Source organism: Carassius gibelio, chromosome B25 (genome assembly GCF_023724105.1).
Source record: "Carassius gibelio isolate Cgi1373 ecotype wild population from Czech Republic chromosome B25, carGib1.2-hapl.c, whole genome shotgun sequence".
NCBI classification, from domain to species: Eukaryota; Metazoa; Chordata; class Actinopteri; order Cypriniformes; family Cyprinidae; genus Carassius; species Carassius gibelio.
In genome coordinates this window covers 22,446,386-22,470,601 of record NC_068420.1, presented here as the reverse complement: position 1 = coordinate 22,470,601, position 24,216 = coordinate 22,446,386, and the positions used below count along the sequence as shown (strand labels likewise).

The window sequence follows — 24,216 nt, the reverse complement described above, 5'->3', positions numbered from 1 at the left end:
GTGAGAAATACACCAAATTAGATATGAGTCATGCATATCAACAGATTTTGTTGGAGGAAACATCAAAGCAATATGTAATTGTAAATACTCACAAAGGTCTCTTCACTATACACGCTTACCCTTTGGAGTGAGTTCAAGTTCTGCAATCTTCCAGAGAACTATGGAGGGGATTTTAAAGGTTCTCCTAAAAGTTACATATATTAAGTATATTTGGATGATATTCTGTTGACAGGAAAGAATGATCAAGAACATCTTGGGACACTGGATCAAGTATTTCAGAGGCTGGAGGAGTCTGGATTACCACTGAAAAGAGGGAAGTGTACGTTCATGGAAAATGAAGTTGTTTTCTTGGGACATAAAGTTGATGCCACAGGTATTCATGAATATGTAATTTCTTATAGAGCGGGTAAAGATCATGGTAATGCTTATGGTCTCAGTCATCTTCCTGTTTCACAACCTTCTAAGGCAGAATCAGAGGAAGAGCATGTCTTGATGTTGGAGAGCGTCGCTGGTACCTTGACGACCACACAGCAAATTAAGCACTGAACTTCTAAAGATCCTGTTTTGTGAAGAGTTTGTGCTTAAAGGCTGGCCTGATCATAGTGATACCCCTGAATTTGTACCTTATAAACACAGACAGCAAGAGCTGTGGGGAGCCCATGTTGTTATTCCAGAATAGGGATGTTCAGGTTTGAAGGAACAGTTGAACCAATCTCACCCAGGCATGTCTAAGATGAAAGGTTTGGCAAAAAAACTACATTTGGTGGTCGAATCTGGATGCTGATATTGAAACTCAAGTAAGAGATTGTACTGTCCGTCAAGAACAGCGCAAATCCCCTGTAAGGGCCCCACTTCATCCATGGGAGTGGCCTAGACAACCGTGGAGGAGAATTCACATGGTTTATGCATGCCCTTTTCTAGGTAAATTGTTCTTGATTATCATTGATGCCCATTCTAAGTGGATTGATGCTTGTCCTGTAAGTTTAGCAACAACAGAAGCTACTTTGGAGTGTTTGTGAAAAGGTTTTAGTGTACGTGGGAATCCTGAAATGATAGTGTCAGATAATGCCCAATGTTTTGTGAGTAAAGCAAGTAAAGACTTCATGACTAAGAATGGAATAACCCATGTTACTTCTGCACCATATCACCCTTAATCTAATGGTTTAGCAGAGCGAGCAGTTCAAACTTTTAAAGACCTAATGAAGAAAAGTTCAGGGAACATGCTGGATACCAAGTTACATAGAGCTCTGTTTAATTATTGTATCACACCCCAGTCTATAACTGGACTGTCTCCTGCTGAATTGCTTGATGGCAAGAAAATTGCGTTGCACTTTAAACAAGATACATCCTAACTTCACTGGTGAAATGGAAAGGAAACAACAAGTTCAGAAAGAGTATCATGATCAACATGTGAAATCTCGTTATTTCCAGATTTGAGATGCTGTGTATATGCAAAACTTTAGGTATGGACCAAAATGGGTGCATGGAGTAATCCAGGACATTACCGGACCTGTATCTTATACAGTAGCCTTGGGGAATGCTCAAAGTGTGCTACGTCATGTAGATCAATTATTTAGTCGCTAACAAAAAGAAATGATAACTGATTACCAACCGAGCATGGAAGTTCACTTATGTGATGCAGAAATTGGGTCTTTGGATACAGATGTTCAAGTGCCCAAATAATCTAGTACCTCTATAATACCAACTCCTGGTGTTGCTCCTGAGAAAAAAGGAGCTGGAAAATTTGCATACTGAATGTTCCAGTAGGCTGTTGTCACAGTTATGTAAGTGCTCCTACCATTCCTGAAGTGACATCAATTCCAGAAGTAAAAAACCCTGAACTTGTACATACTAGGGGTCTACGATGTTGAGTAAGAGAACAGAAACAACCCTCACATTTAAAGGACTTTGGGATGTAAAAAATAGAAAAGTATTAGCACACTTAAAGGATATTGTGTATATTTGAATTGGAGATAGGGGTAGCTGCAGTCTGGAGCAATGGGCGTGCCGAAAGGTAGGGGCGTGGCAAAAGGTTTCTCATTGGTGGAAGGAGTTTTACTGTGCTGGCCAATCAGCAGTAAATATACATTACGTAATTTCCTTAGACAAGGTGGCGGCGATAAGACGTGAGGTAATTATTCATCGTTTATACGTTTATCTATACTTTATATACCACAAATATGTATATAAAGATAAGTTTGTTACAATACGATCAAATTTTTTCCTTTGCGTTATATCTTGCAGTTTTAGTAATTAGTTTATTGTTGTTGACAGACATATGTACAGTGAGACAAAACGATGACCGCATCGATGGCGAATCCTTCAGAGATGATTGTTTATATCTGCGTCCTTTTTATACAATAGAGTACAGAATACATCCTGTAAGTATAATAATTTAAAGCAATAGTTTTAGAAAACAATGTAAGATTTATCAGTGTATACAAGAACATGAAATGCATTGTATATTGTGAACCTTATACATTAGCTTCTGATTGTTTCTGCAGTGTTTGTAGCTTCACTGTCTGAGCCAAAGAGGATGCAACAGAATCTGATGAATCTGAAAAGTGTTTTCTTTTTTTTTCCTCTTTATTATTATTATTATTATTATTATTGTTGTTGTTATTATTCTTTTTATTTATTTATTTTATGAAAGGGGGACCCGGCTACACCTTTCCTACCGTACACCTGATGGATACTGACTGTAAAATGGCAATCACAGGAGGAGGGCTCAGTGTGGTGACAGAAGATGGAACAGATGTGTGTCCGTGCACCAGTCTTGATGAAGCTTCATTACAGCCTTCTGGATGTATTCTGCTTTCAACATTGCATATCCACCACACCTGAGAAAGACACTGACTTTCCTTCAGAGGCACATTCTCAACATTAGAAGACGAGATAAGCACTGTCAGTAACTTTCCTCTGAATGATTTGCCTCTTGTATTAGATCATCATGCCTTGACTGTACCATTGCCCAAAGTCTCGAAGGACGTTCTCTCTTGTGAAGTTAACTCAACATGTTGGAGTGGTACATGCACATTAACCAAATAGCTTGCTCTATTCTTTTTCTATTCTATCTGTTTTCTTTTTATTTATTATATTATTTAAAAGCCCTTGCTATGTGTACTGTGTTAAGCTAACTGAGACTTGTTATAGGTCTTATATATCATTGCTCTTTTTGTTGTTTTTGATTGCTTCCACTCTGTCCTCATCTGTAAGTCGATTTGAATAAAAGGGTCTGCTAAATGAATAATTGTAAATGTAAATATTAGTATAACCTGTGGTATAGATGAGTGCCAGTCAACTTTTTCTGATTCCATTCTTTTAGAAACCATGCACAGGAAGCATATGTACTTTACTCAGTGAAGAGTCAGTAGTACAGTTGTATTATAATATAATGGAGAAGGGTCTGGCTGCAGACTTGCACTCTCAGACACTTGCGCTTCTTTTTTTATTGGTTATTTTATTCTACTTTATTGGTTACTTCTTGTTTGAATATCTCTACTTTTGTTTTTCTCTCGTGTAGGTATGGTTGACTGGAAGTCTGTCAGTCCAGATGTGAGGAGGACACACAGAGTGGAGCTGGAGCTCAGCAGATGTGTGATGCTGTAGATACTGTGGTCTTGGAAAGAAGGGATCTCCACAGCTTTCTATTCAGACAAAAGAGTTTGCTGGATTCTGTTCTATGGACTGCTACTGCAGAATTAATTAATGAATTAATTAATGAGTGGTCTATCTATCTATCTATCTATATATCTATCTATCTTTCTTTCTTTCTTTTTACTTGAATTGGTGACTGAAACTGAAAGCTAAATAAATGTTTTAGTGGATAAAGTTGTCTGTTTGCTTAATTGGTTAATGTCACTTAAAACAAGGTTACTAAACTCTTCTGACTAATTTTTAAGAATTTTTCTCTATCAGGCAAAACCTAGTTTTCCAGTGTAACACTTTACAATATAGTTTAATTTGACTGATGTATTAACTAACATGAGCAATACATTTGATACAGTATTTATAAAACTTTGTTAGTTAATAACAAGTTAGTTTTTTCTTCTTGTTATTTCACTAATGTTTACAAATACAGATTACTTTAAATCACTTTTAACTTAAGAACAGCAAGTGCGACTAACCGTGTTTAGAGACGTTTGTATTCTCAAAAATAATTGTAATCTGTTTTTGATTACTGAAAAACTAAGACCTAAACGTGCGGTGGTGATTACGCCAAGCCGTTTTGAAGGTACTTTCGAAAATAATTTAAAATAATATTGTTTACATCATTCACGCTGTTTTTACAATTGAATGAATTTCAAATGGTTTTATAGGATTATGTGTTTAATGTATCGCTTTCTATTAATCTATAAGCCAATAGCGATTAAGAGTATGACTAGCCTTTTAGGCGGAACAGACAGTTTTCGCTAAACCTTTTGCCACGCCCCCACCTTTCTTTCCACCAATGAGAAACCTGTCGACACGCCCACCTTTTGACACGCCCATTGCTCCAGGCTGCTTTAAGTGGGAAGTAGTGTTGCATATAAATTTTTAGATTTGTCCAGCAGGGGGCGGTAATGCATTGGGAATGGGGTTGTGCACTATTTAAAGGCAGTGAAGAAGCACATTGGGAGTGAACCTTGATAATCATCTATTCACATCTCCCTGAAAATCATCAGTAAAAACGAACAACATATGCAATTCGGCGTTTTGGCAGATAATTTAACGGTTGGGAGAAAACAAGCTGTTGTATCTTGGTATAATGTATGAACAACGATTTGAAACAAATATGTTAATATAAAATTATGCAGATGGCCGGTGTGCATACACTCATAGAAAAGTCTGAAAGCCAAGGCCTATGGTTAATATAATAACTTAATGATAAAATAACCGAACATGTCATCTTAGGGGGCACCGTAGAATGACAACATAAACATTCAATAATTAAATAAACACAAATATCTTTTATGCACTTAATCAGTGTCTTGGATGCTGATCTTCAGTGGCCCAATTCAACTAAAATGACTTTAGATAGACATTTCTGTTTATTTTATTTACTTATTTTTTAACTGCTGAGTGCTGAACGTTCTTCTCCTGCGGCCAGTTCTTCAGTAAATCCAGGGTGGCATCTGAACGGTTTGTTTGAGCTGCGTTTTCTACTGTGCAGACATGAATATACACTTTAGCCTGAGGCTTATTCATTTTACTTTTGATGTGAAAGGTCTTTTACATTTGCCAAAACATTAGCTTTTTACATTGAAAACTAAAAAGCAAGCAGAGTCCAGATGAAATAACTAAAAAAAAGTAATACAAAAGTGATGTAACAATTACTTTCCATAAAAAGTAACCAAGTAACGCAATTAGTTTGTTTTTAGAGAGTAATGCAAAATTGTAATGCATTACTTTCAAAAGTACCTTCTTACTTGCAATCTTTAATTTCCAATTTCTTTTATTTCCGGTCTGTCCAACATTATCATTGCTCTGAAGTGTTTATGTGACTGACCTGGCTGTGTGCCCACAGAGATTATCATGCATGCCTCGATAGACATTTGCTTTCTCCACCACTCCATGCAGCAGAAGAACAGTTGTGATCAGACACTGTTCCCTTCTGATGCAGTGCTGAGTTAGTAGATATCTAAAGCATGTCTCTGGTTACGCAGCCCGACAGGGTAACAAGGTTCGACGGATCAGACAATTCTGGAAATTCCATGACATTAAAATAATCATATTTTCGGCCCGAAAATTTTAGATGCATGAAATGTTCTGTGATTGTTTTTTTCTTTTTTCTTTATAATTTCATTATTGGTTAAAATCAAAGCATCTCATGAAAAAAAAAAAAAAAAGGTAGAAAAAAATCTTCAGTAGCCTGCTGCCCAGAGCATGGAATAACTGACCCTGAACCAGTGAATAATTTAAACAAATAATTCTGCTTTTCAAAACAGAAAAAACAGTCCACTGTCAGTCATTCCTTAGTGCAAAGTTTCAGTAGTGTGCAAATGAGAAAGTGCTTCCTATAGATATAATGAGCAATGAGGTGTGTTTGGCCAATTTCTTTCTCATTTTCTGTTTCTAGTGCTACAAAATAAAACAATCAAGTTGGAACTGTAATGCAGCAATTCAAATACTTCTGTATGATGCTTTTATGACATTATGAATTAAAAAAAAACAACAACTTTGTTTACACTGCTTGCTTGTAGTACGACCCAAAAACCATGAAGCATGTTGGCAGATGCACTTACCAGTAAATGGTAACAATTATCCATTGCACTATTTTTGCGGGGGCTTTAACATGCTTTTTGACTGTATGTCTATAAATAAACAAAATCCTGCAAGCTGTCTGTTCCTCAAACATTCATACAACCATGGCTTTAAGACTAGATTGCTGTAACACATAACCAGCAGGATATCCAACAATATCCATAAACAAGCTTCAGTTGGTTTAAAAAGCAGTACATAGTGGTCCACACACTCCAATCTTATTAACACAATTTTATATGTTTGCTACCCATACGATTCCACATCAGTTACAAAACACTGCTACTCTTTCTAAAAAACCCTAAATGGTCCAGATTAACTGCGATCATGCTACAGTCACTCATTAAGGCCGGAAACTAAATTTTATGAAATTATATTTTCTCTGATTAGAGGTGTTTTCCATATTTTTTGGTGGATAAGTGTAATAGGAACTCCGTCTGATGACACTAGAGACACAAGATGAAAATGCAATCCTGCTAAATAGTACCCAGATAATATCAAGGTATGAGAAGCATGTTTATGGCAGGGCAAAGGGGTCATGGTGTATGTATTGTGCTACTAATAACCTCAATGAAACAAAATAGACTTTTATTGTGCCACGTATTGAAATCTACTATATAAAGCCAAAAATTTGAAATGTATTTTGTGAAGTTATCTTTAGATACAGGTTTTAAAACAACTTAGTCACTTGATAAAGGGTAAATAAAGGCAAAAAACCCCCACAAAAAAAAAACATGATCAGTAATACTGATTTGTACCGTACGGAATGGACCTGTGGAATGTTGTCCAACCTTGTTATTAACATAATAAAACAAAAATAAACAGGCACTGAAAAATGAGTGTAAGAAAAGTAGTAGTATATTACCATAGGAATAAAATGAAGGTATATGGCAAGCTCCTCTGATAATTTTCTCAAGCCAACATGAGACAGAGCGACACTCTTTTAACTACATCAAATCCCTACGAGTGTTACAAACAAAAACCACTTCTGTGAAACCAAGTAGGGCTGCGATGATAAATCGATGCATAATCGATTCGTTGATCGATTCTGAGATCTGCCGAATGCATCACGATTCACTCTGGAATTTTAACAGTAGATGGTGCTCTGCTCTAGGTTTTATCCACACACAAATGTGGAAATGTGGAAGCAAGAGGAGTGCTGAAGAGCGATTGTGCGTTCGGCTGAGTCATACAATTTCACTTGGCTCAGAATGCTTTTATGATGAGAGATTCATGTAAAAAGACCACTGAGAACAGCATTGTAATTCGCTTAAACCTTTTAAAATTTTATCAATTGTTATTTCAGGTGTTTGAATTTAGAAAAGAGCAGAGTAGGGCTGTTTCTAAAGCATCTGCTGTTCAAAGCCAATCTCAGAATTTACTCAAGAAAGAATCGCGATGCATTGGGAAAATCTCAGAATCGGTGCAGAATCGATTTCTCGATTCACAATACATCGATTTACTTTCCCAGCCCTAATATCATGTAGGGTTGCAAATAGGTGGACATTTTCCAGCACACTTTGGAAACATTCCAGAAATTCTAAAAACTTTAAAGGATTTTTTTTTTGGAATCTTCCATAGATTTTTAGAAAGTTTCTGGAAATGTACCACCCTTTGCAACCCTAATACCAAGTCCACCTGCTTTGGAATGACCTGGTGAAGTTTGAGGAGTGTTCACATAGGCAGATCAACACTGTTATGGCGGGTTTTCCTGGAGGTACCGTCGTAACGGGGCAGTGCTTTCTGTAGGCTGGACATGGCAGCTGTGCGCTCCACGTCGATGACTGCGTACAGCTCTGTCCTGCGTGTGGGCGTCTGGGGAAGCGGTGAAGTGGGCGTCTTTGGGGTCTGAGGGTTGCTGGAGTTCTCTGTCTCGGTCTCCACCTCGATGTAGTTCAATCTGTGAGACTCCAAACAGGGGCGGCGGAAGTCAAAGTTGAAGAAGGTTGGCGCGGAGCGATCCCGCCAGCGGGCCGACTCCAGCTTGTTAGCGCTGAGGGGGGCGGTCACGTTCTCCGTGTTGATGTAGTAGTGAGTGGGGTCGGGGCTGTGCTGCCGATGGTAGTGGAAACCGTTTACAGCCTCTTCCCTGTCCTCATCTTCAGAGCTGCCCTTGGGGTGCTCCCTCAGAGGCGGCAGGGCGGGGAGGTTCTCGTAGTCCAGCAGAGCAGTCCTCCGCTGGGCCGAGTTGTTGACGTTGGTGTCGGGAATGAGAGGACTGCGTCGGCGAGAGACAGTGAAGTTCTCCGGAGCGCCGGGAGAGGTTTCCTCGGATCTAACGCTGTCGCTCGCATCTGCGCTGCTCGTATGGGACACCACACTCCCATTTGAGTTCTGTGCCGAGCTGCTCCTGATACACTGCTCTCCTGACACACTGGCCTCTCTCTGCCTCTGTCTCTGCACTGGAGTTGGGTCCAACACAAAGCGAGCACCTTCAGGCTCCAGCTGCACTCGAGGGCCGGGATCAGGGGCCTCTTGAGGAACGGCTTCCTCTCCATCAGATAAAGAGACATTCAATTCTGCAGGAACTTCTAAAAGACTTGGGCTGTGCTGCTCCAGCAGACCTGTAGTGTTCACATATGTGTGCCCCTGAGGAGACATAAGACATGCTTTGAATGAATCAATGAATGAATGATGCATTTATATAGTGCTTTATTGTGTATTATACACCCAAATTGCTTTACAAGCATGTGGGGGGGTTTCTCCTCAACCACCAGCAGTGTGCAGCATCCACTTGGATGACTATTATATTTAAATGCTGATATAACACGCTACCTTGGAGCACAAAACCAGTCTTAGGTCGCTGAGGTATATTTGTAGCAATAGCCAATTATACATTGTATGGGTCAAAATTATAGATTTTTCTTTTATAAAAAAAAAAATCATTAGGATGTTAAGATTTTGTAAATTCCCTACTGTAAATATATTAAAGGGGGGGTGAAATGCTATTTCATGCATACTGAGTTATTTACACTGTTAAAGAGTTGGATTCCCATGCTAAACATGGACAAAGTTTCAAAAATTAAGTTGTACGTTTGAAGGAGTATTTCTGTTCCAAAAATACTCCTTCCGGTTTGTCACAAGTTTCGGAAAGTTTTTTTTGAGTATGGCTCTGTTTGACGTTAGATGGAGCGGGCAAGACAACCCTGCACAGATTACCAAAGAAAAAACAGCATTAAGGGACCAGTGGATGGAGTTTATTTTTACAGAGCATCAACGGAGTTGTGCAAGTGTTTGTGTTTGTTCCCTGCATTTCGAAGATGCTTGTTTTACAAATAAGGGCCAGTTTGACGACGGATTTGCGTATCGTTTATTTCTTAAGGATGATGCAATCCCAATGAAAAAGGGTCACGATCGTGTGTTGGAACCGCAGGCGGTGAGTAAAACTGCTTAAAATATCTCTGCCTCCTTGTTAGTGCGTCCGCCTCCCATCGGAGACCCGGGTTTGAGCCCCGCTCGGAGCGAGTCGTTGCTGCTGCTCTCGTTCAGTTTCAGCCTCGGGATCTGATTCTGGATCATAAATAAACGGCTGAATCTGACTGTTAGCCATGGTTTGTTTTGGATGATGTTTTTTTCCTCAAGGCAATGTCAGAGCCATTAAATATGTTTTTCAACGGCTCTGGGTAATGTCACAGCTTCCAAACGCTCTCGACGCAAAAGCCTACTGGCGCTCGTGATTCTTTAGCTCCGCCCACAAGTCACGCCTCTAGGTGCTCGTGTTTTTCCGGGAAAAATCGGTACAGACTATCTTTTTCTTATGAATATAATAAAACTAAAGACTTTTTGGAGTTATGAAGGATGCAGTACTACTCTATAGGTACTCAAGATTAACAAGATATTGAGTGAAAACGAGCATTTCACCCCCCCTTTAATAAATATAAATATCTGTAAATATAAATAAAATCTTAAGTTTTAATTAATAATATGCATTGTAAAGGAGTTAATTTGGTCAACTATCAATATAATTTTTTTTTTTTTTTGCAGCCTCAGATTCTAGATTTTCAAATAGCTTTATATTAGCCAAATATTATCCTATTTTAACAAACCATACATCAGTGGAAATATTATTTATTCAGCTTTCAGAGCATTAAAAAGCATTATGAACCAGGGAAACAAATAGTGCTAATGATTATACAACACTGACAACATCGACAATAAAACATTGTCTCCAAATATTTTGTCATCAATAGAGGTCGACCGATGTATTGGTTTTGCCGATTAATCGGCACCGATAGTTGATTGCTGGAACAACTGGTTAACGGCAAAAATCCATGCCGACAGTTTTCCGGGTTGTGTCCGTTGCTGTGCTATTTGTTTAGACACATGATGCTGCACACTGAACAGACCGAGAAACTTCAAGCCAGGAATTAAATGCAGCTGACAGAAAATCCTGCCATGCCTCAGAGCACCATTCACATAGTTTTCCATTAAATTTTATTATAATCGCCCCGATTCATTGTTAATGTACATAATGAATTGTATATTGAGCATTTTCATCTAAACGTGGACGGAATTGTGAAATCCATTCATAAAAACGGAATTCACAGTTTAACGTGGAATGTCACAGAATTCTGTCAAAATGCCAAATTTTGAATTTAAAGTAGGTCATTACACTTTAATCAAATTGCGATATGGACTAGTATATGTAATTATTAAGCTGCAAAAGTGGATTTAAATATGTGATTTCAGCTTCTACCTAAATGAGGACGTAAATGCATGAACAACATCTCCAGAACTGCTCTGAAAGTCACTTCATAAGCATCTGACTGTTTGATTTGAGTAAAACTTGCATCATATCACATACACAGTACTGTAAAGGTTTTTTTAAATAAAGTACTATTTTTGTTTTTGCTCTGTATCCATTTTAAAAACTATCAGTTAATTAATCGGTATCAGCCAGTGTGGTCCAACCTAGCTATCGGTATTGGCAAAATCCACTATCGGTCGACCTCTAGTCATCAAATAATCATTTGATTATATATGATCTAATACAAGAGCCTGAATTAATGCGGTTTGACCAGTGTGGCGCTGTAGTGCAAGACTTTAATTTAGCTCTCCTGGATGCAATCAAAGAGAAAAGACGTTTGGATGAATATGAAAATACATGCTGCGGACTTTTCTCTCAATAATGAAATAAACAAAAAAAAAACTGACAGGGGTGAGAATGCAGCAGTTAAGAATGCATCTGATTTGCATGAGCTCTGCATTTCAGCACTCCAGTAAAGTCCAGTCAGTTACATTTTATTTATAAAATACTTTTTGCAACAGATATCCTCAAATCAAGCAACATTACAGTATTAAACATGAAAAACCAAAGTCAATGTCGCTATCAGTTAGAATTGCAACTTGATTTTCTGTTAAAGAGCACCTCTCCATTGTCAAGCTAGCTAATGAAAAATAATTTTTATTAGTGGAAAAACAGTATTAAGTGATAGTTTGGTTTGCAGAAATCAAACTTGATCTAGCTCAGGACGGTTTTGTTCATCATAACCCAATTAGGTATTTTAAGAGGGATTATGTTGTGAATAAAAAAAGTTTATCCAAAAATAAAAGGTCTAATCGCGTACCTTTATTGGCTTTCTTATCTATATGACTTATGAGATGTTATGCAGAATGGTGTCAGTTACTTTTTCATAAAGCTAATTAAATGGGGAATGGGAGTGTTTCTTTGTCATCTCATTTTGTGTGTCAAATATATTTATTTGTATAAAATAATTGTATAATTTTTTTTAATTACATAATATGATTTTCAAAAGCTGAACTTATTACCTTTATTTAGGATATGTAGGACTCAGTATTTTAACTAATTGCAAAAGCTGAATAATCAGTCAAAGTTTACTGAATAATCAGTGAAATAATCGTACATTAGTCAATTAATCGTTCTAATAATAGTTACATTAATCGATTATAAAAATGATAGATTGTTTCAGACTTTTTAAGAATACTCCTATATAGAATTTCAGGAACAATTATGATAACCATCAGCTTGTGGCTGGCTTTCACATTACCAGTAATCATGAACAGAAATCAGTTCACATGAAAATCATGCTAGAGTACAGCGATTACACTGGAACTGTGAGATTCATGTGAATGATGAAGAGATGAATGGAATCGCACCAGGATTCAGGACTTGAGTCTGAAACCAGACCAATGCTGAGTGAGGTGCTGAGAACATTTATACTCGGACTACAGAAATGTGTAAACACAACCTAAATCACCATGATTGTGAATGGGGTTTGAGATTGATAACATTTCCACTTACCCTCACAGCCTCTTCCGCAGCTAGGAGCGGGTGCGTGGACTCCTCGCCCAGTGATGGGAGGCACGTGCTCCCGACTGACGGATGCCGACTAGAGGGGTGAGAGGACGCATCCCCTAATGAGGGATACCTTAAGCTGCCATTTGGTAAGGTAGGGAGGATGTTTCCAGGAGCTGAAGCAACAAAACAAACAAACAAAAACGACTCTCAAAACTGTTCTATAATGATTATGGATTTAAATCACCATAAATGAAAAACTAAATACCATGGTAAACTTCACAATAAATGTTATTTTTTTGGCATGTTGCTGTAATAACTAGTATTTTAATTTTTTTTTTTTTATATAAATTGATGCTGAAGTCTGAATGAAGAGCAGACGTACTGGTTGGTGTGTGAGGTGTGAGGGGAAGCTCTGGTTCAGTTTGTGCGAGGGTGGGCTCAAACACCGGCTCCTCTACTACGCTGATGCTGTTATTATGCATGATGTCCTGCAGCATGTTGAAGATCTCCTCAGCACGTGAACACTTGAAGGCAAATATCCCTGTAAAACGTCAACACAAATGGTTAAAGAAACACTTGCTGCCCTGCTCTAATAGATGAAATGACCAAAAGGGGACACTATTGCAAATGGTGGCAAATAATAGTAAAAACAAATAACTATAATACAAAATTCTAGTTAATAGGGCTGGACGATTAATCGAAAATAAGTCAAAACCAAAACTAAGACCCTCGAAATCAACAATTTTCCCAAGTTGCAATTTCATAAAAGTATTCGGAGGTGCAAGTGCATTTAACCGCAGCCGCGAGCTTCAGGACAAACAAAGACAAGGCGCACATGACAGTACATGAGTTTTGTGCATCGAATACGTACTGCATTCCAAACGGCAGAAATAAAAGCATATCTAAAGTAAAAGACTAAAATAGCAGCAAGTGGAAGCACAGTCCAGTAATGCACACTTCTCACAGCACATATTCTGTGCAATGAAGGCCGCCGCATTTGTCTAGAGCACACACACGTGCCATATGATGGAAAAAGCAAAGCTCAGATTTAAAAATAGATTTAATACTCGCATGACAAGAGCAAATAACCATAAACAGTCTGTTTCCTTCAATTATTTTAAAAACACAAAAGATAAGAAATGCACTCTTTCATTAAAAAATATCCCACCTTTCATAGTTGAGTATATTTACAATACAAACTTTTAATTAACTATAAAGAAAAAAAAAATCATTCATAAATCGTAAATGAGGTAAAATGTTCAATTGATAAATTTTTTTTTCGATCATATCGTCCAGTCCTACTAGTTAATACACCTAATGATGGACAAACAAACACACACACGACACAACACAACACAAAACATGTAGCATAATTTGGATTCTTATCAGGGAAGCAAACATTTGCTTCTCCTGCAAGGTGCTGCAGTGTTGAAGCTAATTGTTTGGAGCACATCAAGCCGGACTTACCTGATCAAGCATGCAAACTCTCTTGAGCTCATCCTTTTGAAAGCATGGGTTTAAATGTTAACAGTTGTACATTAATAACTATTCAAAGAGCTGGTGATCAAACCTTGTTTGGGAAGGTTTCAAATTGCTGTAAATGTCTGTACCCAATTATTCCCAAGTCTCACAAAATGATTTTATTTTTCATTCATTCATTTCTTATAAACTCATAATTATTTAAACTACAAGTAAAAAGTTTTTGAATGGTAAGATTATTAATGTTTTGCTCACCAAGCCTGCATTTATTTGATCCAAAATACAGTAAAAGCAGTAATATTGTGAAATATTTTATATTTATTTGATTTGACTGGTAGTGTACAGGTGCATCTCAAATTAGAATGTCTTGGAAAAGTTCATTTATTTTAGTGATTCAACTCAAATTGTGAAACTCGTGCATTAAATAAATTCAGTGCACACAGACTGAAGTAGTTTAAGTCTTTGGTACTTTTAATTGTGATGATTTTGGCTCACATTTAACAAAAACCCACCAATTCACGATCTCAACCAATTAGACTACTTCGCAAGACCATTAAAAAAAAATTTTTTAGTGAATTGTTGGCCTTCTGGAGAGTATGTTTATTTACTGTACATGTACTCAATGCTTGGTAGGGGCTCCTTTTGATTTAATTACTGCCTCAATTCAGCGTGGCATGGAGGTCTCAGTTTGTGGCACTGCTGAGGTGGTCTGGAAGCCCAGGTTTCTTTGACAGTCATCTGCATTGTTTGGTCTCTTGTTTCTCATCTTCCTCTTGATAATAACCCATAGATTCCCCTGGGGCTCAGATCTGGCGAGTTTGCTGGCCAGTCAAGCACACCAACATCATGGTCATTTAACCAACTTTTGGTGCTTTTGGCAGTGTGGGCAGGTGCTAAATCCTGCTGGAAAATGAAATCAGCATCTCCAAAAAGCTGGTCAGCTGAAGTGCTCCAAAATGTTTGGTAAACGGGTACAGAGACTTGTCTTTTTTTTCTTCTGGTTTTCAAAAATCACAATGGACGGACACCAGCTGATGACATTACACCCCAAATCATCACATACTGTGGAAACTTAACACTGGACTTCAAGGAACCTTCGCTATGAGCTTCTCCACCCTTTCTCTAGAGTGTAGGACCTTGGTTTCCAAATGAAATACAAAACTTGCTCTCATCTGAAAAGAGGACTTTGGACCACTGGAAAACAGTCCAGTTCTTCTTCTCCTCAGCCCATGTAAGATGTCTCTGAAGTTGTCTGTGGTTCAGTAAATCTCTTGACACGTCTGTGTGTTGTGGCTCTTGATGTCTTGACCCCAGCCTTAGTCCATTCCTTGTGAAGTTCACTCAATTTCTTGAATCGATTTTGCTTGACAATCCTCATAAGGCTGCGGTTCTCTCGGTTGGTTGTGTATCTTTTTCTTCCACACTTTTTCCTTCCATTCAATTTTCTGTTAACATGCTTGGATACAGCACTCTGTGAACAGCCAGCTTCTTTGTCAACAAATGTTTGTGGCTTACCCTCCTTGTGAAGGGTGTCAATTGCCGCGTTTCCACCGAAATTACCCAGAACATTTGTACCAGGAACTTTTATTCCCAGGAACTTTTCCCCCCAGACCTGTTGCTTCCTGCGTTTCCACCACAGTCTAAAGCACCGGGAAGATTAGGCAAATAGACTGGTGACGTAGGTCTGCGCGCGTTTCTCAATACAAAGTATGCTGATTTTTGACGTGCATTCGACTAGGGAGTGTGACGTCCACGATGATGCAAGTCCATTAAATCTGCAAACAGCAGCATACTTGATAACTTCAGTCAGCTCGCTTTGGCTACTGCAGTTTTCCTCTCTGTATATTTACAATAAAATGAAATAGGATATCAAATACCACTGCCTCCTTTCGTTTTCATTTAAACATAATAACAGCTGCAGAAATTTACTTAGTTCAGGGATATGTATATATTTATTTATATATATATATATATATATATATATATATAAAATGATACATTTACCCAAAACTAATTTTATTTTGTTTAATCACCAAAGACACATCAGAGCCAGTGGCACACATCAGAAGGTCTAGCCGAGGTGAGGCTGCTCTCAGCGGATACATGAGGACTGAGCTCTTGCTGATCGTGTGGAGCTCACGTCTCCGAGATCGGCGAAACACATTTTTAAATAGGCGCTGTCTTTATTAATAAACCACAGATTTGAGTTTTAAACAACTACATTCTTGCCTGAAATACTTTAAAAATTAAATTTCATGACACAATAACAGTAATATTTTGAAAATGATCCGAATAAATGGTGGTTGATCTCAACCAATGCTTCGTGAACTCAACCAATCAGGATGTTTAGCACCCAAGTCCCGCCCTCAAAAATTCCGGAACTTTGAAAAAGTACCACCTCGCCAGCAGGGACTTTCTGAGAGGCATTTTTTTTTACCAGGAACTTTATTTAGTTCTTGGTTCCTGCGGTGGAAACACACAAAGTACCAGCCCAAAGTCCCTAGTTCCTGGGTTAAGTTCCTTTGGTGGAAACGCAGCATATGATTGTCTTCTGTACAACTGTCAGATCAGTCTTCCCCATGATTGTGTATCCTAGTGAACCAAACTGAGAGACCATCTTGAAGGCTCAGGGAACCTTTGCAGGTGTTATGAGTTGATTAGCTGATTGGCGTGTGACCATATTCTAATTAGTTGAGATAGTGAATTGGTGGTTTATTGTTAAATGTGAGCCAAAATCATCACAATTAAAGAACCAAAGACTTAAACTACTTCAGTCTGTGTGAATTGTATTTAATACACAAGTTTCACATTTTTAGTTGAATTACTGAAATTAATTAACTTTTACATGACATACTAATTTATTGAGATGCACCTGTATAATCAAGTATGATCTGCAAGAATGTAAGGCAGGGTTCCTCAAACCTTGCCCTTGATGGCCAATCTGCAGAGTTTAGCCCCAACCCTGATCAAACTTGCCTACCTGTGATTTTCTAATGATCCTGAAGACACTGATTAGCATGCTCAGGTGTGTTCGATTAGGGTTAGCGCTAAACTCTGTAGGAGAGTGGATCTCGTTGGCCAGATTTGAGGATCCCTGGTGTAAAGGATGGAGACTTCAACTTTACCTTGACCTGTCTGGCAGCGACGGCCACTCTCAAATGAGAAGAGATTTGAATCATAGCCATAACGGCGCAAGCACAGGTAAGGCCACTTGACCGCATCACATTTGCGTGTGCGCAGGACCAGCTCGTCCTCCGTCAGCTCCATGATTCCTGCTCCCAGCTCATTTCCGTCATCATCCACATTCACCACCTGAACACATCAAACCAATCCAAACCTGACTCCATACAATCCTAATGAGCTCAACCCGCCACAAACAAGATCATCACAATCTAACACATGCATACTGATTTTTTATTTATTCATTCACTTTTTAATACCATGCCAGCACCAGGGCTATTTTTATGGTGATCTCTGAATACATTATACAAGGTATACAATTAACAAAAGGTTATAAAAGACATTTCAATTGTACACCAGACAAAAATTCTCAAATACATTCTGGTGAAACTTTTGTAAATAAATCAGTTAGACACCTCTGAATAAAACCGTTGACGATTTGCATTAAAAACCAATCCAATAAAATATGTTTCACAGTCATTTTAATTTAGCAATAAGGCATGATGGTGGTTTTTCACCTTTTAATAAACATCCATGTGTTAATCTTTCATGACCTAAAAGACACTTTGTAGAAACAAGTTGGTCGAACAAAGATTTAAAATTAGTCAAAAAAATTATTTCTTACACTCCTCTTCGTCTCATAACTTATTTTCATAACATTTATCCCATTCTATCTGCCACATGTCATAAACTCTTTTATTAATCACAGGTTTCATGCATGCTGAAACATACTGACCTTAAATTTACTCTGATGATTGTCAGGGATTGATTCTTTATCCGGACAGCTAAAACAGCTTCCCATGGCTTCTTCAGACCATTTGATACCTAGAGCACGAAGACCAAATGTAACACTGTACAGTTGGCATGAAGCAGAATTCAAATTCTGACAGTAAACAGGAAAACAGGTACTTTTAATTTGTTCTTCAAGTCCCTGTTGATTGCTCAATGAGTGCAGCTAGTGCTGATGCATTTCTGATTGAAACATGAAGTTGGGCTGGGAATTTTTTTTTTAAATAGTCAAGGTGTGCATTATTTACATCCCAGTAAGCATTTGACAACACAGTCTCAATTATAATTTTAGAAATATTACATTCTGTTGTAGATGGTTTTACCACATTCTGTTCTAGCCATGACATACATGTACTCTCTTCTTTAAAGACTCTAATTTTCCTTTTTTTTCACACAATTCCATCAGACATTGACCTCAAAGAGGTCACTGTACTGTAAAGAGGTATGTTTATTAAAATATACTGCAGCGACAACTAGGAATGCATCAGTAATGAATACTGAGGGTTATCATGTCATATATACAATTGACTATCAGTAATTTGATCCAATGTTTTTAAGTGTCTCGTTTCACAGTAAAAGCTTCTCCACATGAACTCAAACTCTTCAAGAGCTGTACGTTTGGGTTGATTACAACCCACATTTAAAAATGCAAAACACACTCCATCCTCTTCTGCCAAATTTATAATGTGAATTATTTGTAATCTATATTTGTAGACAAAAGAGAAGCAATCTCCCTGTGGTTTTCTGCCAAAATAGAAGCTTTATGGTTTAACGTTTTAAAGCAAGAGAAATAAAAAAAAAATATGAAAAGGTAAAACGAAATAAAAAAAGCCATAAATATTTTAAATAAATATCCTGTAAAATAAATAAATTATTAATACTACTATGCCAGTTTAAAAAGTAGTAGATGTTACAACCTGTGCCCATATTCCCAAAACATCAAGTCTAAAAGTAGATCATAACTCGCTGATTTAGGAGAAAACCTTTCAAGAGATTAGGGCTTGTGAATCCTAAATCTATGAATCCTAAATTTTTGCTCTAAGAGTATTTCACAAAGAGTTTTCTCTCTAAAACGAGCTCCTGAATCTGTGAGAGGTTAGGAGTAGTGAAGAGGACTCCTAAGTCACTGAGACGAATCACAAACTTTCCTAAGATTGCGGTTGCTGGCAATCTGCCTCTGAACGTAAACATTTTAGAAACACGCTGCATTTATTTGCACATACATTTTCCCAAACATCCTTTTTGGTTTTGGAGGTTATCCCAACTGCAAATTTTCTCAATTATATCCTTGTTTTCACCACTCCACAAGACATAGCAGCTCTTCTTGAATCCAGTTTGGATATATTTTACGTTCGCATGTCTTACTCTCAGCCATGATTATTCACTGGGTTTATTAAAAGGATGTTTATATGCATATTCTCTAACAGTTTCTGAGCAGCACACATTTAAGAGGCTGACAATTGAAAAAATAATTAGTGACACTTATCTTGATTTTAAAATCTTTATTTGAATGTGGCAACAGTTTTATTTTTTTTAACTTTTATTTGAATATGGCAACATAATATTGCACTCTACAATATTTCTATGAAAAATCTCTGACAGAGACTTTCAGCCAATCATTGTGAGCATAGCTAATGAGCACGCTTGACATCATCCACCCTGCCCTTATTCTGAGCTTAATACTTCTCTCTATTCATCAGTAAAAGTTCATCTCAGCAGCTGTGTGAACAGTTTTTAAGAGAAAACGTTAAAATACAGCACCAAAAAATGTTTTTCTGTAATAATAATTTCTTTTATAATAAGAAAACGCCACAAAACTGCTATATTTCCTGAAACAGATTATGTACTGTGAAAATCATTCCTGTTGCAACCCTTGTGCTCTATTAGACCCAACAGTAATGTTGCACCACACAAGGATGAGTAAGGATGTCAATTTCAATGCTTTATCTGTTAGAGCTCGTTTGGGAGTTCCTATTCGAAGATGCACAGCAGTGAGATATGAGGAGATATGATCCTAAGAATAAATGTTTAAATCAGAAGGCCAAAAACCAGGTAGAAAATTGGCAATTATTTCTTTCTTATGCTGGATTTTTATGTAAAATTGAATGCAACACATGACCCCTTTAAAAAGTGAATTGCAAGTTCTTACCCAGATCCAGCCACCAGGGTTCCTGGTTCATTCCCAAGCCAAAGCAAACAAGTCATTCTCTACATGTAAAAGGGTTTACAGATGTGATAGCTGCGTCTGAAGCAATTCTATAATGTTGAAAAAAAAAATTGTGGAGAAACATGATACTGTAGTTAAGAATTATTTTTGAGTGAACAGATATAATTACTGACAAAGACAGACAACACTGCATCATGAAAATAAAATGGCATCACCTATTTAAGTCAAGTAACATAACCATGTCATTTTCTGTTTGATTATATTCCTATAACCCAAACCGTAATGCCATGGTCATAGGTTCGATTCACAGTCTAAGCATCAACTGACCCAATGTATAACCTGAATGCAATCCAAGTCACTTTGGATAAGCAAAAACATAATTGATATTCATGATGGTTGTGAAAAACAGCCATTCCACTTTCAAGAAAGGATTTCATTTAATGACTCATGTGGTCCATTTGTGTAAATGCCACACCTTTATCATAAAAAAAAATACATTTTTAAATATATACTTTTATATTTAATTAATAAACATCACGTTTTGGGGAGTCAAACCAAATGACATATGAAAGTTGATCGTGCCTTGCCATAAAAAGGAGGAATTATCTTATATTCTATCTACCCTAACAAAGCATTAAGGGCCACTGGTGTCAACCACGTATGACATATTTGCATGTTTATGTTCTGCATATTGGTCAAAACACACAACTTTTATTAGGCGGAAAAAAGGTTCTTGAATATTAACAATTAGCAGCGAAGAACTATACTGTTTACTGAATCCGGGATGGTTTTAGTGGAGTAACTTTAACTCAAGATCTTAACAGTTATCAATGACAAGACTCGACGTGAAAACAGAAGAGAACAAATCCAACTTTTGTTACACAATCAAATCCTAATAAAACAAATAAATGTTTATTCATTTCACATAGCTGTTTAACTTAATTGGATTAACGTAACCAAACTAACATAAACAGCCGACAGGACTACGTTAGCTACATAAACATTTTATGTTAAAGAGATGAGGGAAAAATACTTACGTTAAGTTTTTAATCAGTCAGGATCGTTTTTTTTCAACGCTTAATATTCCACATATTATCCCCAGTTTATATGATAACTTTCTGAAAAAAAGAATCATTAGCTAAACTAGCACAGGTCCGCCCGAGCGCCAAAATAATCTACCCTCTTTCACTTAATAATCAAACATTCACTACTAAATCACGTTTAACTGACCTCCGTGGCCCAGTATGGTGTAAAGTAAAAGTTCGCATTAAAGAGTAAATTCGGAATTAAGGTTATTTGTTAGTTTATTTTGTTGCTATCTAGGGCCGCTACAAACCAGTGTGAGCTAGCATTAGCATTTAGCCCGGAGACCCTGCGCATGCGCGTGTGTAAGTCATTTTACGTGAGTTACGTTCTGCGCAGGAGTCCAAACTAAAGATGATCAAACCACAACTCCGATAAATCACGACACAGTGCTGCACTTGGCATTGTTGGATGTTTCTTCAACTATGCGCAGTATAGATAATAAACTCATTTAAAACACACTTTCTTGCTAAGACAGTTTCTTAGTCTTACTAGTTTAGTGCTAGTTCAATAATTTAATAATAATTTAAACAGGCAGATAAACTTTACTTTCAGAGAAATTGTATTATCTTGAAATGAAAAATGTAATCTATACGATCTATTAAGTTATAGGATGTTGAAAATAACAAATACACACAATAGGAAATCATTTGTTTTTGTTTAATTTGACAAAATTACATCTCTACTGTAAAGTATGCCCCATAAAATATACATAAAGTTATATATACCAAAAACTCTACATAAAAAGAAAATTTTATTGAAATATATATTTAAAAAGTTGACTTATTAATTGTCACAAATAGATTGATTGAAGGGCATTTAAATAAATAAATACATAGAACTGAAAATAATAGAATACTAGTAAAGAGTAGTAAGAGTAAAATTGTGCGTGTGTGTGTGTGTGTGTGTGTGTGTGTGTGTGCAACTTAACCTAGATAATAGTAAATGTCCCCATAATGGTAGTAAATGAACTTATTTTTGCTGTGTATGTGGCCTTGTGTAATGGGAATGATTAGAAGAGCTGTAAATTAAATCATGAAATCTTTAGTAGTTCATCAGATGTTAATGAACAATGTCTTGTGTGAAAGTAAGAATAATGTGAGTGCTTCTGATGAAAACGATGAAGACAATGAGATGCTGAAATCTGACACCTGCAACAGCTCTACAGAAGAAGAGTAGTAGTAAGCATTACATGCTGTAGAATAAAGAGGGTCTAAAGCAGGTCATTGTCCATGTTACGAGATGATGCAACGAAGGAAAGTTAAGAAAGTTTTTTTTCTGTTTGAATATCACACTTTTTTACATATAATCAAATATAAGAGTTATTGTTTTCTTTATAGCTCATGTTAATTTGGCATTGATTGCATTAATCTCATTTAGGCATCTTTTAACATACAGTGATCAAGGTAGTGTATATATATAGTCCATAGGGACATTGAGTTATTTTATGTAACTTGTGCACGTAACTGCTTTAGGTTGAATAACAACATTTGAGGGGAAACTGTGTAGAGACGGACAGTTTTTGAGAGTAACCATGCATCTAAGATGAGATGTGCATGAGATGTGCATGTGTTATGGGGTGATGTGAACTGAGCAACATGATTGGCTCAAAGGTCCTAGTCCTTCAATGTATCTTTTTACATACTATAAAAAGTGGTCTGTGAGTCTGTGTGTTATCTCTTTGCACACAGACTCCGAAGCTGTGTGTAAACCAAATCATTCTCTGCAGAGAATTAAAGCAATACAAAGACAAAACTCTGTTTGGTTTTTCATTCTCAGTCACTACAAATTGTTATTGAATTAGAATTTCCACAACACACCTTTTGCAAGACTTTTAGGCTTAATATTAAGAAATGTGTATTGTGCATAATTACTCCAAATAAAGTTTCATTATAATTTGAAATCAGTAAGTCTTAAGCGATGTCAGTAAATATGTTAAAAGTTTGAACTATACTTAGTAAGAAATTAATGTAATTTTAAATGCATTACTTTTGCAGGGTAAAATTTACAGCAAAATTTAGCACCTTTTTGCCCTCTCCATCAAGCCTTTTGCAATAGAAGTAAAAAAAAAAGAAAAAAAAAAAAAAAAAACACTTGTAATTAAGTTTCAACAGATAGAACACAGAACTGTCATTCTTTTCCTAAAGCTTCTTGATACATCAATTCCTGCGTTATTAGATCTTATCAGTACATTTGGCCCTATAGAGGAGCTCATGCTCTCCATGATCAAAACAATGGGAGTGCAAAGTCGTCAGGAATGTTTGTCGTGAAAGGAATGATAGAAAAGATCCTTGACGTTATCTTTTCATTTTATTCATATATCAAGTAAAAAAAGATGGAATATATAACAATTTATAAATATATTTAGCTTTTCTTCAAGCAAAATGGCTTATATCTTTAAACAGTGAAAGTATATGTTCACCAACTACAGGATGTCGACTGAAATTTATGGTAACAAATATGACAATGGAAAAGATAACTTATAATATATTAAGAATATAACTAATATATTAAGATATAAATACATAATTTTTGATGGAGTTTGGGGACCTTTCAGATTGTTTTTACATTGTGGTGGAGTTGGAAATGTGTAGGAAGAAGTCTAAGAAAAGAGGTGACATTGCAATGTATTTCAATATAAATAATCTCTCTTTTTTTAGGGGGTTTGTGTTCTCTCTGTTACATAGTAACTTATACTGTATGTGTTAAGTTAAAATGCAATAAAAAAAATAAAATAAAAATAACGCTGACACTGCATACAGTATATGCAACGATCATATAATTTGTTTTATGTAGAAATGGAATAACTAGTGTCTCTTCAAAACAATAAAAAAAAATTCTGAATAAACATAAAATTAAACAAACAAAAAAAAGACATTATATGAAAAATGCCTGTATATGCAAATATGAAACTCAATCATATGTTGTTTAGTCCAATATCAAATCTGTTTATTAGTTTACAGGATCTGGTTGCACATCTGGCAAGAGTGTGAATAAAGTTGTGTAGAAATGTGACGAT

At 36.7% G+C, this 24,216-nt stretch overlaps 1 protein-coding gene across 1 annotated transcript; it reads right to left on the bottom strand.

Annotated features, from left to right (window-relative positions):
- Window positions 1–6,811: 6,811 nt before the first annotated feature.
- Window positions 6,812–21,499, bottom strand: LOC128014364 (fibroblast growth factor receptor substrate 2). Its single transcript, XM_052597933.1, has 8 exons — window positions 21,345–21,499; window positions 21,152–21,232; window positions 20,097–20,203; window positions 17,895–17,983; window positions 17,104–17,290; window positions 12,882–13,040; window positions 12,503–12,672; window positions 6,812–8,829 (listed from the first exon to the last, which is right to left on the bottom strand). The coding sequence occupies exons 3-8, from the start codon at window positions 20,125–20,127 to the stop codon at window positions 7,915–7,917; spliced, it is 1,551 nt and encodes a 516-aa protein (XP_052453893.1). The 5' UTR covers window positions 20,128–20,203; window positions 21,152–21,232; window positions 21,345–21,499; the 3' UTR covers window positions 6,812–7,914.
- Window positions 21,500–24,216: the final 2,717 nt, after the last annotated feature.